Source organism: Rattus norvegicus, chromosome 15 (genome assembly GCF_021556685.1).
Source record: "Rattus norvegicus strain SHRSP/BbbUtx chromosome 15, alternate assembly SHRSP_T2T, whole genome shotgun sequence".
NCBI lineage: Eukaryota > Metazoa > Chordata > Mammalia > Rodentia > Muridae > Rattus > Rattus norvegicus.
In genome coordinates, this window is record NC_141548.1 from 103,958,728 (window position 1) to 103,971,817 (window position 13,090).

Here is a 13,090-nt window from a genome sequence, read left to right on the forward strand (position 1 = left end):
GCAGATGGAGGCCAGAAGACAGTGGCAGGTCCCTTAGAGCTGTAAGTTAGAGGCCTATTAGAAGAACCAACCTGACATTACCTGGGATCTGAACTCCGGTCCATGGCTGTCCTGCAAGAACTCTTAACTGCTGACCCATCTCTGCAGCCCCATAAGGATATAGTTTAATATCATGGTACGTCATGAGCGAAGACACCCAACGCAGAATTAAAACATGAGCATGATCTAAATACCCATCAGTGGAAGAGTGGTTCAAAACAATGCTTAAGCCTCTCCTCTAAACGCCAGAGAAGGCCCTGAGGAGGGGATGAAGATGGCAGTATTTAAAAAAAAAAGGGAAAATTCTGTTTACTGTAGAGTGGGAAATCTGATGTAACTTCACCTGAAATAGAACCTTTTATGGAAAAAAAAATTGTGAGCCTTTTTGAGGCCCTTGAAGCTCACAGCGGTCACACACATCAGGGGGTTGATTGTCTACCAGATACACATCTGAAAATGCAGGGGGAAATAGCACAGGCTTGCTTCAGCTCCTGCAGCAACAGCTGTGCCCTCCTTTCTTCCTGCTCGGAAGTGGCCAGGAGGGGGACATCTAGTGACAGTGAGGTCCTGAAGGAGTCCGCTCTGAGGCTCTTCTCTCTGGAAGCTCTGACTAAGGCCATCGAATATCACTTAATAGAAAAGCAGAGTCCCACGCCTGACCACTGTGCAGAGCCCTCCCATCCCTCAGTGCATTAGCATATAAAATGGCCTTTCCTTGGGGGAGGGGTTGGCAGGCTTTACTAACAGGCCCCAGACTTGCTGAGGATGGGGGCACAGGGATATCGATGGCCCAGGCCCACCACTTCAGCAGGGGCTGAGTTTAAGTGAAAGACTTCAAAAGGGAGCTTTGATCTCTGCCAGTTTGAATCCAAATTATTCAACCTGAGGAATGAAGCAATGAGGTTGCATACCATTCAAAATGAAATGACTGGAAAAATAAAGGGACCTTGGCCTCGAACACATGACAGGCTTTTCTGGTACCTGTAGGCTAGTCCTCTGAGAACAGTGAGCTATTTATTGTCCATTTGTACTAGAGGACAGAGTTGAGCCATAGGAGTGAATTTTCTGGGATGAAGCCTACTTGACCATGATGGATGATCGTTTTGATGTGTTCCTTGACTCTGTGAGAATTTTATTTATTGAGTATTTTTGCATCGATAATTCATAAGGTCTGAAGTTCTCTTTCTTTGTAGGGTCTTTCTGTGGTTTAGGTATAAGCGTAATTGTGGCTTCAAAGAACAAATTGGGTAGCACTCCTTCTGTTTCTATTTTATGGAATAGTTTGAAGAGTATTGGTATTGGGTCTTCTTTGAAGGTCTGATAGAATTCTGCACTGAACCCATCTGGTCCTGGGCTCTTTTTGGTTGGGAGACTTTTAGTAACTGCTTCTATTTCTTTAGGGGTTATGGGACTGATTAGATGGTTTATCTGATCCTGATTTAACTTCAGTACCTGATATCTGTCTAGAAAATTGTCCATTTCATCCAGATTTTTCAATTTTGTGAGTATAGGCTTTTGTAGTAGGATCTGATGATTTTTTTTAATTTCCTCAGTTTCTGTTGTTATGTCTCCCTTTTCATTTCTGATTTTGTTAATTTGGATACTGTCTCTGTGCCCTCTTTTTAGTCTGGCTGAGGGTTTATCTATCTTGTTGATTTTGTCAAAGAACCAACTCCTAGTTTTGTTGATTCTTTGTATATAGTTCTTTTTGTTTCTACTTGGTTGATTTCAGCCCTGAGTTTGATTATTTCCTGCTGTCTACTCCTCTTGGGTGCATTTGCCTCTTTTTCTTCCAGAGCTTTCAGGTGTGCTGTCAAGGTGCTAGTGTATGCTCTCTCCAGTTTTTTTTTAGAGGCACTCAGAGTTAAGAGTTTTCCTCTTAGCACTGCTTTCATTGTGTCTCGTAAGTTTGAGTATGTTATGCCTTCATTTTCATTGAACTCTAAAAAACCTTTAATTTCTTTATTTCTTCCTTAACCAAGTTATCATTGAGTAGAGCATTGTTCAGCTTCCACATGTGTGTGGGCTTTGTGTTGTTTTTGTTGTTGTTGAAGACCAGCCATTGTCTGTGGTGATCTGATAGGATGCATGGGATTATTTCAGGCTTCTTGTGTTTTTTTGAGGCCTATTTTGTGACCAACTATATGGTCAATTTTGGAGAAGGTACCATGAAGAAGGTATATCCTTTTGTTTTAGGATGGACTGTTCTATAGATATCTGTTAAATCCATTTGGTTCATAACTTCCATTAGTTTCACTGTGTCTCTAATTTCTGTTTCCATGATCTGTCCATTGATGTGAGTGGGGTGTTGAAGTCTCCCCTTACTATTGTATGAGGTACAATGTATGCTTGAGCTTTAGTAAGATTTCTTTTATGAATGTGGGTGTCCTTGCATTTGGAGCACAGATTTTCATATTTGAGAGTTCATCTTGGTAGATTTTTCCTTTGGCAAGTATAAAGTATCCTTCCTTATCTTTTTTGATAACATTTGGTTGAAGTCGATTTTATTCGATATTAGAATGACTACTCCAGCTTGTTTCACACCCAAAAGATTCTCCAACATATAACAAGGACACAAGCTCTACTATTTTCATAGCAGCCTTATTTATAATAACCAGAAGTTGGAAATAATCCAGATGCCCTTCAACAGAGGAATGGATACAGAAAATGTGGTACACTTACACAATGGAGTACTCAGCTATCAAAAACAATGACTTCATGAAATTCTCAGACAAATGGATGGAACTAGAAAATATCATCCTGAGTGAGGTAAACCAGGCACAAAAGAACACACATGGTATGCACTCACTGATAAGTAAATATTAGCCCAAAAGCACAGAATACCCAAGATACAATTCATAGACCAAGGAAACTCAAGAAAATGGAAAACCAAAGTATGAATGTTCAGTCCTTCTTAGAAGGGGGAATAAAATACTTATAGGAGGAAATATGGAAACAAAGTGTGGAGCAGAGACTGCCACACCTGGGGATCCACCATATATATAGTCACTATTTGCAACACCAAGTGCTTCTGATAGCTGTCTCCTGAAAGCCTCTGCCACAGCCTGTCAAATACAGAGGCGGATGCTTGCAGCTAAACATTGGACTGAGCACTGGGTCCCCAATGGAGTAATTAGAGAAAGGACTGAAGGGGTTTGCAACCCCATAAGAAGAACAATATCAACCGACCAGATCTCCCAGGGCTCACAGGGACTAAACCGCCAAAGACCCATGGCTCCAGACACATCTGTAGCAGAGGATGGCTTTGTTGGGCATCAATGGGAGGAGAGGCTCTTGGTCCTGTGAAGGCTCAATGCCCTAGTGTAGGGCAGGGAGGTGGGAGGGTGTGGTGGTTAGGTGGGGGAGCACCCTCATAGAAGCAGGGGAAGGGGGGATGAGATAGGGAGTCCTTGAGGGGAAAACAGGAAAGGGGATAAAATTTGAAATGTAAATAAATAAAATATCCAATTAAAAAAACAAAAAACAAAAACAGGAGTGAGTTTCCAATAAGGCCCAGCAGAGCAGCTCCTTAGTGGGGAGTGATGCAACTCTAGGTCCCTCCAGCAGAGGGCGCCTGTCCATTCCAGAAAGTAGTTATCCATGGTGCAAACTCCGTCCCTGGCCACGCTTGAAGGCCATGGAAGGATTTGAAGAATGCAGATTCTAGGCTCCTGTCAGCCCTGTTTAGTTTGGACTTTAGGGTTGAAACCCTGAAATTTTTATTTCTCAGGTACTTCTTAGGGTAACTGCTTCTAGGGAACAGCTGACACCCCTACCCAGTAAATGGAAAATAGTGAAGGTAGGATGAAGGTAGGATTCTATGGTTTGCGTTTCACAGAGTGAATCAAATTGCACTTCTTTATCCTCTGTACCAGTGTGACAAGTTCCATGTGTGAAGGAGACAGACTGTGGTTCAGTTCATTAAAGGATTGATCCCAAAATTAGCTCTTAGAGGGGACCCATCCAGCTTTCAGGAGGAGGGCACCAAGGGAGATTATGGGTCGGTGCCAGTCCCCTCGGGTTCCTGGTTTGCATTGTGAGTGCTTGTCACAACAAGCAGTCACACCATTACCACCTGCCTTCATGCCCAACTCGAAATGCCATGGGGCTGCGTGAACCAGGAGTGGGCTCTGTAAATCTTTTCTTCACGAGTAGCTCGTCCCCAGCATTCTGTGGTAGGGTCAAGAGGCTGATGGATGGAGTAAGTGTGTTGGGCTTTGCTCACAGATGGCACGGGAGGGTCCAGTGTCCCAGAGAGCCTGGCTTTGGAGGGCACAAGGGACAGCGATGCCTACATAAAGCAGGCAGCCATGGCCTGGACACAGTCCACGAGAAGAAGGGGCTACAGTTGAGTTTATTAGGAAGGGAGTTTACACAATTATAGACGACAGACAGACAGACAGACAGAAAGTTTAGGTAAAGGTTTTATGCTTTTTATATATGATGACATGGGAAACACAGGTTGGCTGATGTTAATTAAGGTCGTTAGGAAACAAATTTAGGGACCAGGAAAATGGCTGTTGGAAAACACGGTGCTAGCACACATTGACAGTGCCCTGGCATCGATCACTTAGGTAGACATCCAGCTGTCCGACGCTGACGGTACTCGCTCACCTGTAAACCGTGAGCGGGAAAATACTCCTTACAAGACTGCATACTGCGTCATACATTTAAAGACCAAGTGTTGGTAGCCAGCCTCACATAGTATGCCCACACAGAAACGAGGAAAGCTGATGGGTTTGGATCTTTAATTTGATCTTGTATACATGTGTGGTATGTAGGTGTGGGTTGGCGTGTGCAGGTCAGAGGATAACGGGTTGGTTCTCCCCTTCCATTTTGCTGCAGTGGGGTCTCTTATTTCTGTTGTGTTGCACACTCTGGGCTAACTGGCCCACACGCTTCCGGGTGATCCTGCTGCCTGCACCTCCCATCTTGCCACGGGCATGCTGGGATGGGCAGACGTAAGTAGTCTCTTCCTGCTTTAAAAACAAGAACAACAAAAAAACAACAAACAAACAAACAAAAAAATGGGACCCAGGAATGAAACTTCAGGCTTGGCAGCCACTGACTTCTCCCACTACGCCATCTCCCAGCCCAACCTGAGCTTTCTAAAAAGTAAACTGAATTTGAATACTCTTAGGTTTGCTAGCATGATAGATTTCCCTGTGCAGGCCCCGCTCTCTCATCTCTAGTTGCATCGTGTTCTGGTGTCAAACTGTAGGTTTTATTCCCTGCTATTTTCTAGCTTTGGGGGTTTTCTCCTGTTTTGATTTGGTTTGGTTTTGGTTTTTTTTGTTTGTTTGTTTGTTTGTTTGTTTGTTTGTTTTTTCCTGGGACTTGTTCTGTAGATTAAGCTGGCCTGGCCTGAAACTCACAGGGATTCCCCTGCCTTGCCTTCAGAGTACTGGAATTAAATCAGGTGCCATTATCACTGTTAAAAGAAAAAAATAGAAAGTTTTCTCCGTATCAGAGGTTCCTCAGACTTGGTACATGTGTGGTTCAACCCTTGGCGTGCCCACGGGGGACTGTCAACGGTGGGAAAACCCAGGGCAGAAATCACGTCAGAAGGTTTTCTGGAATGTTTCAGCCATCCCCAGTCTGCCAACACTCTTGTCCCTCTGGGCTATGCAAACAAACCCAAGCAGAAGGTTGAGGCCAGGGCTACGCCAGACCAGCCAAAGCCACCTTTCACCTTCCTCAAGACCGTAACTGGTTTGTTGAGTTCTATGATGAGTTCTAATGACGTGGCTGAGACACTTTTTTTTTTTCTTTTGAAAGCACAGTTCCGTTTACTCAGCTGTTCAAACACACTCAGAGAAAGTCACCTGGATTCCACCTTGGGAAGGTGGACATTCCACCCAACTTTGAAATTTCATGTCCGAGATGACTTGCAAAATGTTACACACAGCTACCCCCACCTCCGAGGTAGACAGAGAAGCTGTCTAGAGATAGACTCATCAAGGCGTGTAGCTCATGGCACTGCCCCTGCCTGCACACCGACTCCACTCACACTCATGGTATTGCAGGTGGCTGCAAGCTGGCTCCCCTTACCCTGTCTGAGCTGGCTATATGCTGTCTCAATCACTTTCTCTCACCCTCACAAAGCCTCAGAAAACAAGCAGAATGGTCCTTTATATCCAGTCAGCTTTCACAGCAGGCCTGGGTGGGATACGCTAAAAGACTGCCCTGGTTTAAAGATGAAAATCCTACTTAGGCCCAGAGGAGACCTTGGCCCTTTGAGTCCAGTCAGATTTTGATTTGAATACTGAATACCCTGCCCCTCATTCTCGAAGGCCCTTCCTGCTTCGAGGCAGGAAGCAAGCTTTTTTTTTAATCATAGACCTTTTGTTACAAGAGGGGACTGGGGTTATGGACATGCTTAGATCTGCACTGGGTTACTCGAGACACAGAGTGAGTCCTTCCCTGCTCTCACTGGTAAGGAGTCTCCAACCTGGTCCTCAGAGCTAGTCCTCCTGTACCCTCGATGGAGAACTGGGAGGCATGGCGACAGGCCATTGGCATGCTACGAGACACCTCATTCCAGGTTCTGAGTGGATTGTGTATTGAACCTAGGTTGGGATTTGAGCAGGAGAACCAAGGTCCACTTATTCTAACAGGCTTTCCCAGCAGCTCCTGCAGTATCTGTCTGTCTGTCCCTGTGAGGGCTGCTGGGAGATAAGCTTCCGACCCAGGGAGCCTTACTGTGAGTTGGGCTTGCCCACTGGTGATTGATGGCTTTCATGCCCTTTTCTTTCTCTTTCCTTCCTGTTCCATCCACTGCCAAGTGACTGACCAGCTCACAAGGGTCCAAGTGTTCCTTCAGGACCAGAAAACCCAAAAATGCATGCTATTTGTCTCCATGTGTACCCATTGTAGACATTGCACGTGAGGCCACACATAGACGTTCCTGGAAGTAAATTAATCACATTGTGTGGATCATGGTTTTCCTAAGTGAAATTGTCAAAAGAATTTTTGGCTGTTACAGTGCAGTAATTATCCAGACAGCAAATACATGGCCCTGCCTTCTAAACAAGGACCCTTTTCTTCTGGGGTTAACATCCAGAGGATGTTCTGGACAAGTTATAATTACTTTTTCATGTTCTTGATAATAAAATGACCTTCGGGCCGTTCTTAGTAAGATAAATGCCTTAGACGTGTCGACTTGGAGAATTCCTCGTGAGGCAGCAAGACTTTGAGGCTTGTTCCCAGTCCCGTGGGCTTGCCCTGGGTTTGGACCCTCTGCCTCAGGGCTCTATCTGATGTGGGAAGGCAGGGCAGACAGATGTGCTATGCTGTGCAGAGCTCTAGACAGCTGCAGCCTATTCCCATGACATCACCCAGACCTAATGCCCTGCAGATTTGCCTTCCTGCTGCATTTGGACTGATTAGTACTTCACACCCAGTGTTGTCTCTACAGTAAGAATCCAGGGGTGTGTGTGTGTGTGTGTGTGTGTGTGTGTGTGTGAGAGAGAGAGAGAGAGACAGAGAGACAGAGAGACAGAGAGACAGAGAGACAGAGACAATGTGTTCTGACAGCAAGAAGACACAAGAAGGAAGTCCCCTGTTGAAGGTCTTAATACCAGTGCATTTTTTAAGTAAACAGATTTAAGTAAATCTCTCCTTGCTGCTGGAGGATCAGGAGCTCCCAGATCTCTGTAAACCTTGACTCCCCACGTTATTTCATTGTTGTCATTGTCATTGTGTCATTGTCATTGTGCTGGGAACCTGGAGAGCTGAGGGAGGCAGAAGGATCCCCACAAGTTTGAGATCACACCTCTAATGGCGGGAGGGAAGGTATTAAGCTTGCCGCCCCACCCCACCCCCTTACCCTTCCCTGCACATACTTGATTTTGTCATGGACTGTTATTAAGCCATGCAGGAGGAAGTTCTTGTTTTAGTAGACGCCTGGATCTATCCCTGCCCATTCAGCCCAAACCACTGTCCTGGAAACAGCTAACTCGAATTCTTTGAACCTCCGCCACGAAATGGTCTGCCTGTCTGCAAACTCTGGGCCATCCATGTAGATTCCGGGAACTCTCAGGGTGAGCTGTGTCTCCCCTCTGTTCGGTGGGTATGTGCCATTTCGTGAAGAGCCTGACCATCTGGCGTAGCAGAAGGGTCTTCTTTTGACAGAACATCTTCTTGGACCAGTATGAAAGGTGTTGGGGTGGGGAGAACTTTGCAATTCTAATGAGGCACCCTGGTGAGGGTGCAGCAGGAACACCTCTGACCACCAGATGGTGTCCCTCAGGCAGAAACTTCCTGTGAAGCCAGTTCCCTCCTTTCGTCAAGTGTGTATAGATAGGTGGAGCAACCATCATTAAATTATCAACCAGAACAGGATTGGCAAAATGGCCACATGTTATACTCACCAGCCATTTTAATAACCCAAAATGCCAGAGACAGCATAGATTCACAGGGAGAGAGGGGATAGTGAGCAGGCCTTACAGGATTTAGCACTAAGCCAAGGATTGCCAGGGGCGTCCTGTTGGCCCCAGCAGGTCATCTAAAGGTCTGAGAAACATGCACCCCTGAGTCAGCAGGCTTGAAGAACAGTAACTTATAGAATTGGCATTGTGGATTGAAGCCGAGAGTAGCAGAGGAGAACCTGGATGTCGGAGGAGAGAGCAGAAAGGGAGGGTGACTCTTTATGGAGCCTCAAAGGACACAGCCATCTTGGGAGCAGCCAGAAGAGCGGCAGCAAAGGGGGTTCCTCTTGTAAGCAGAAGGGTGGGCGCGGGGGGGGGGGGAGAATCGGGGTTTAAGTAGAGAGGAGAGAAAGCATGGTAGTTACGGCAGCCAGGAGGAAGGATGGAGCTTGAAGGCTTGAAAGGTTGGGGAGCACAGCAGGTACACCCTCACACTGCCTCAACGCTCTCTGTGTCATGTGTGCTCCATGCCACATCTGAACGGGTTCAGTAGTGCCGGTGAGTGGCGCTGTCAAGACCTGGGGCAGAGGGTTTCTAGTCTGCAGATGTGACTGCTCCTGAACCTGATTTATGAGGACTGTGCACACCCTGCCTACCCCTACTCTGGTTCCCCGCAGATCCCTGGTGAGCCACAGATAGAGGCTTCACATGCCCCCCACAGAAATCTCTCCTCGCTGCTGGAGGATCAGGAGCTCCCAGATCTCTGTAAACCTCGGCTCCCCGACACTGTTTTGTCCTCCTCGTTGTTGTTGTTGTGTTGTTTTCTCTCTCTCTGGGCAGCACTTGCATTCAGTCTGACATCCCGTGCCTGGTTCTTAGCATTTCTCTTGTTTAGCTTGTCTCTTGCCTATAAGTTGCCTCTGGCTAGCCTTACCAGGGGATGTCAGGGTATGCCTAGGTTATTACTCCATTCCTACCACTAAATTAGGAGGTGAACATGCGGTACAAGTGTAGCCCTCGAGACTAAACTGCCACAGCCAAGTGCAAGCTCATGGCCTCATGACAAGCAAGTTTCTGTGTACCTCAGCTAGAGATAAAATGACAAAGATACAGCTTGCCGCTCAACTTTGTGCTCACAGGGCAATGGTCAGCAAATACACTACCATTCTCTCTTTGCTAGTTGAGCCCTGAGTTAGGAATGCCTGTTGAGGCACTGTACCCTAGTGCTCTAGAGACCTGTTCACTTTCTGTGGCCTGTGTGTGTGTGAGGGAGGGCCCCACGCCCACTCCAATTGGCCACCCATCCTGCCACTCTGTCATCTGCCCCTCCCACTCCAGGAATGGATCTCCTGACAGTCCTCAGTCACAATGTTCCTTCCTTAGGGGTTAGGGTTAGGGTCCTACAGGAGGTCAATTGCTTCTGGTTCTTGGGAACAGAGTCCCTGATTTGGGGGCGGTGTCTTGCTCCCTGTGAGTGTCTCTCGGTCCCATGGGTGGAATCAGTTCATAAGCCAACTGGTGCAAGTGTCATTTATGCTGACTGACCTCATGACCCATGTGTAGAAGGAAACAATTATTTCCATCAGACCCAACCATGGTTCTCTTTGTAAAACAAATGGAGATCTCTTGTTGGTTTGGTTTTTGAGACAGGGTCTTACCGTACAGCTCAGGCTGGCCTTGAATTCACAACCCTCCTACCATAGCTTCCCAAGTGCTGGAATCATGCCTGGATAGTAGAGGAATTCTCTACTGAACCAGGGGCGAACTTAGAAGTCTTTCAGCACTTAATGCTCCCCAGAAAAATACATAGGAACCACTGGGTAGAAATCCAGATTGGCGATCGGAAGAGAGACATCCAAGTGGGTGTCTCATTGCTAACTCTGCGTGTCCACCTCTCTGCCCCAGGGAAGGCCGCTCAAACGCCCACATCAGAGGAGATTACCAAAGAATCGGGGACGTCATGCTGAAGAACATTCAGGGCATGAAGGTGAGCAGGGTGGGGGTGAGGGGGTACCAGTCACCTGACCTGTCAAGCTTGACAAAGCACCCAGGGGTGACCACACAGTCCGACCATTCACCTTTCTATTCACGTTACTGGGGAAAGCATAACCTCTCTCTGGTTCACAAGCTCTGCACTACAGATAAGCCATGGGCATTGACTTATACACAGATCACTCACGACCTTAGCCACGACGCAGACAATGCTTCTGCTGAATGTTTCCTCAGTCGTTTTGACTGTGCGACCAAGCCCTAGATGCCAGACTATCTAGGCCTTCTAGTAAATTCCGTGTCTTCAAACCCAAACAGCAGCGTCTACAATGTAAGTGTACCCAAGAGAGCTAAGGCACATTAACCCACAATCCTCTCCTAGTGTTGTCTAAGACTATTACTTGTCCATTTGGACACATCAGTGATGCCTGTAATGCCCAGAAGGCTTTGCTTGTCTGCTGAACACACCTGTGTTTGCGTTTTTTAAGATATGTCAAATCTCAGCAGCTGGGGCACGCTGGTCCCTCAGTCCCTGATAACTGTCCCAGGAAAGGAATGATCCCTAAGAAGGCAGCCACATGCGTTACCACCATTGTGGTGCAGCCAGCTGTCTGTGGTAAAGAGGACCTACTATGCAGGAGGGCACCCACACTTCTGTGAGGCTTGAATTTATTCCATTTGTCTGTGTTGAGATGAAGAGCTGCTCAAGACATTTCTTGTCAACTTCCTGCTTTGTGTGGGGTGCAGTTGTGTGTGTGTGGTGTGTTGTTATGGGGTGTAGAGGGTGTGTGTGATGTATATGGTGGGTATGTATGGGGTGTGTATGTGTGCGTGTGTGCATGTATGTGCATGATATATGTGCGCGTGTGTATACATGATATGTGCATGATATGTGTGTGTGCGTGTGTGTGCATGATATGTGTGTGCGTGTGTGTACATGCATGTTCATGGTGCTGTGTAAGGTTGAACCTAAAGCCTCATTTCACATCACAAAGCACTCTCCTTCACCACCACGTCCTCAGCCCTCCCCACTTTCTTAATGAAGATTAGCGTGTAACTCAGTAGACCCTGAAGCATCCGTGTTTGACCATATCTAAAGCACACCGTGCTGCAGTGTGGGGCAGCATCAGAGAGAGACTGCGTTAGATTGCGAAGTAAGGAATCAATCCAGGAAGGCAAGCATACCCTGGCAAGTCCCACAGCCACGTCTTAGCCCTGTGAGGTGGGTGCACAGAACTCGGGGTTAGAAGAACGGGCATCTTTATATCTGTAGGAGCCTTTTAAAAATATATTTTGTTTTTTTCAGTACAGTGTGTATAGGGTCCATCCTCCCCCACAACACTCATGGTTTTCACTATTCTTAATATTTTCCACTGATGTAACTAATACAGCTAAGATTGATGAAGCAGCGTTGCAGTATCACCACTGTCTCGGCCTCTACCCGCTTGGGGCTCACTCTTGGTTCCAGACATTCCGAGTGTGAAGAAAAGTCCCACGTCATACAGAGTCCTTTTAATCGATGCCTGTGGACCTGTCGGCACTGTCCTCTGATCCCAGCTGCTCAGGGGGCCAAGGCAGGAAGACCTCAAGCTTGAGGCCAGCCTGGGCTGTGAGAATACGTCCTTATCTGAGCTAAGCTCTCTGTGCCTGCCACTGGGTCTCTCACAGATTCAGTTTTATCTTCTGCAGAGTATCCTGGGGTTAAATGGTACAGATGAAGCCTGACCAGCTAGCTTCTTTCTTCCATGGTCTGACTTGAGAGCTGTACCCCAGTCACTGGCCAATCCTGAGATGGCTCTTCTCCAGCCACATTTTCTCAGACCACTCTAGCTCTCACTTACCTGGGGCATAGCTGCAGGATTCAGGAGTGGTGGGGGAGACTCGTATGTCCCTTCCTCCCACTCCCAGGGGCATCACCAGCCACCACGTGGCCTTCTCAGCCCTGATTGCCAAGGACCCCCCACTGCCCTTCCACCAAAAGCTGCTAATTCTGCCTTCTCCATTAACCGGCATGGACAACTAGAAATATACCTTCTGTGCTAGGTACTGCGGCCCTTAGGCCATGGTCCGACATTTTCTGCTCGGCCAGCCTCCCCAGCCTCTATGGCATTTCAGCACCATGCTAACCGCAAGGATTTGCAGTGTGGGGCTCTGTGCAAGCCAAACAAAAATAGTCTGTGGGGAGCTCGTTCAGTCGCATGGGGTTTGTTTGATCATCTTGTTTTATTCTGGTCTTTATTGTTGGTATTAAAGAATTCTTAGGAAGCGTGGAGGGAAGCAGCAGACCGTTTTAGAAATGTAGCATCCTGGGTTAGCAGCAATGCCTGCTCTCTGTGGCTTTGCTGCCCCACCCCCTCCCCCAGGCACCAGTCTGTATTTGCACATGCTAAGCTGGCTCTTCAGCTGGCTCTCTGGCCAGTGCACAGGAGCATGTGCCCTCACTGTGTGTGTTGAGTTCAGCTGAGCTCTGCACAGTGCTGTCACCGTGTCAGAACGTGTCACTGAATATAACATGACCAGGACAGCCTAGCCTATGGTTTTATCCCCCCTATGACAGTCAGGTCTTTCTGCAGTACGTGGTCTCCGGCCCACAACGTAAACTACCCACCTGCCAGCATCAGCCCACATATGCCCAAGGCACTTGAAAGTGCACACAGAGAAAGTAGAGCCTGGCCTCGCAAGCCCACCCTGCA

At 47.3% G+C, this 13,090-nt stretch overlaps 1 protein-coding gene across 5 annotated transcripts in view; it reads left to right on the forward strand.

Moving 5' to 3' along the window:
* Farp1 (FERM, ARH/RhoGEF and pleckstrin domain protein 1) overlaps positions 1-13,090 on the forward strand; it is a 238,217-nt gene that overhangs the window by 213,963 nt on the left and 11,164 nt on the right. For all 5 annotated transcript variants that reach the window (XM_087585903.1, XM_087585905.1, XM_087585904.1 and 2 more), the window contains 1 exon segment: positions 10,314-10,395. In XM_087585903.1, coding sequence (XP_087442029.1) covers positions 10,314-10,395 — 82 coding nt within the window.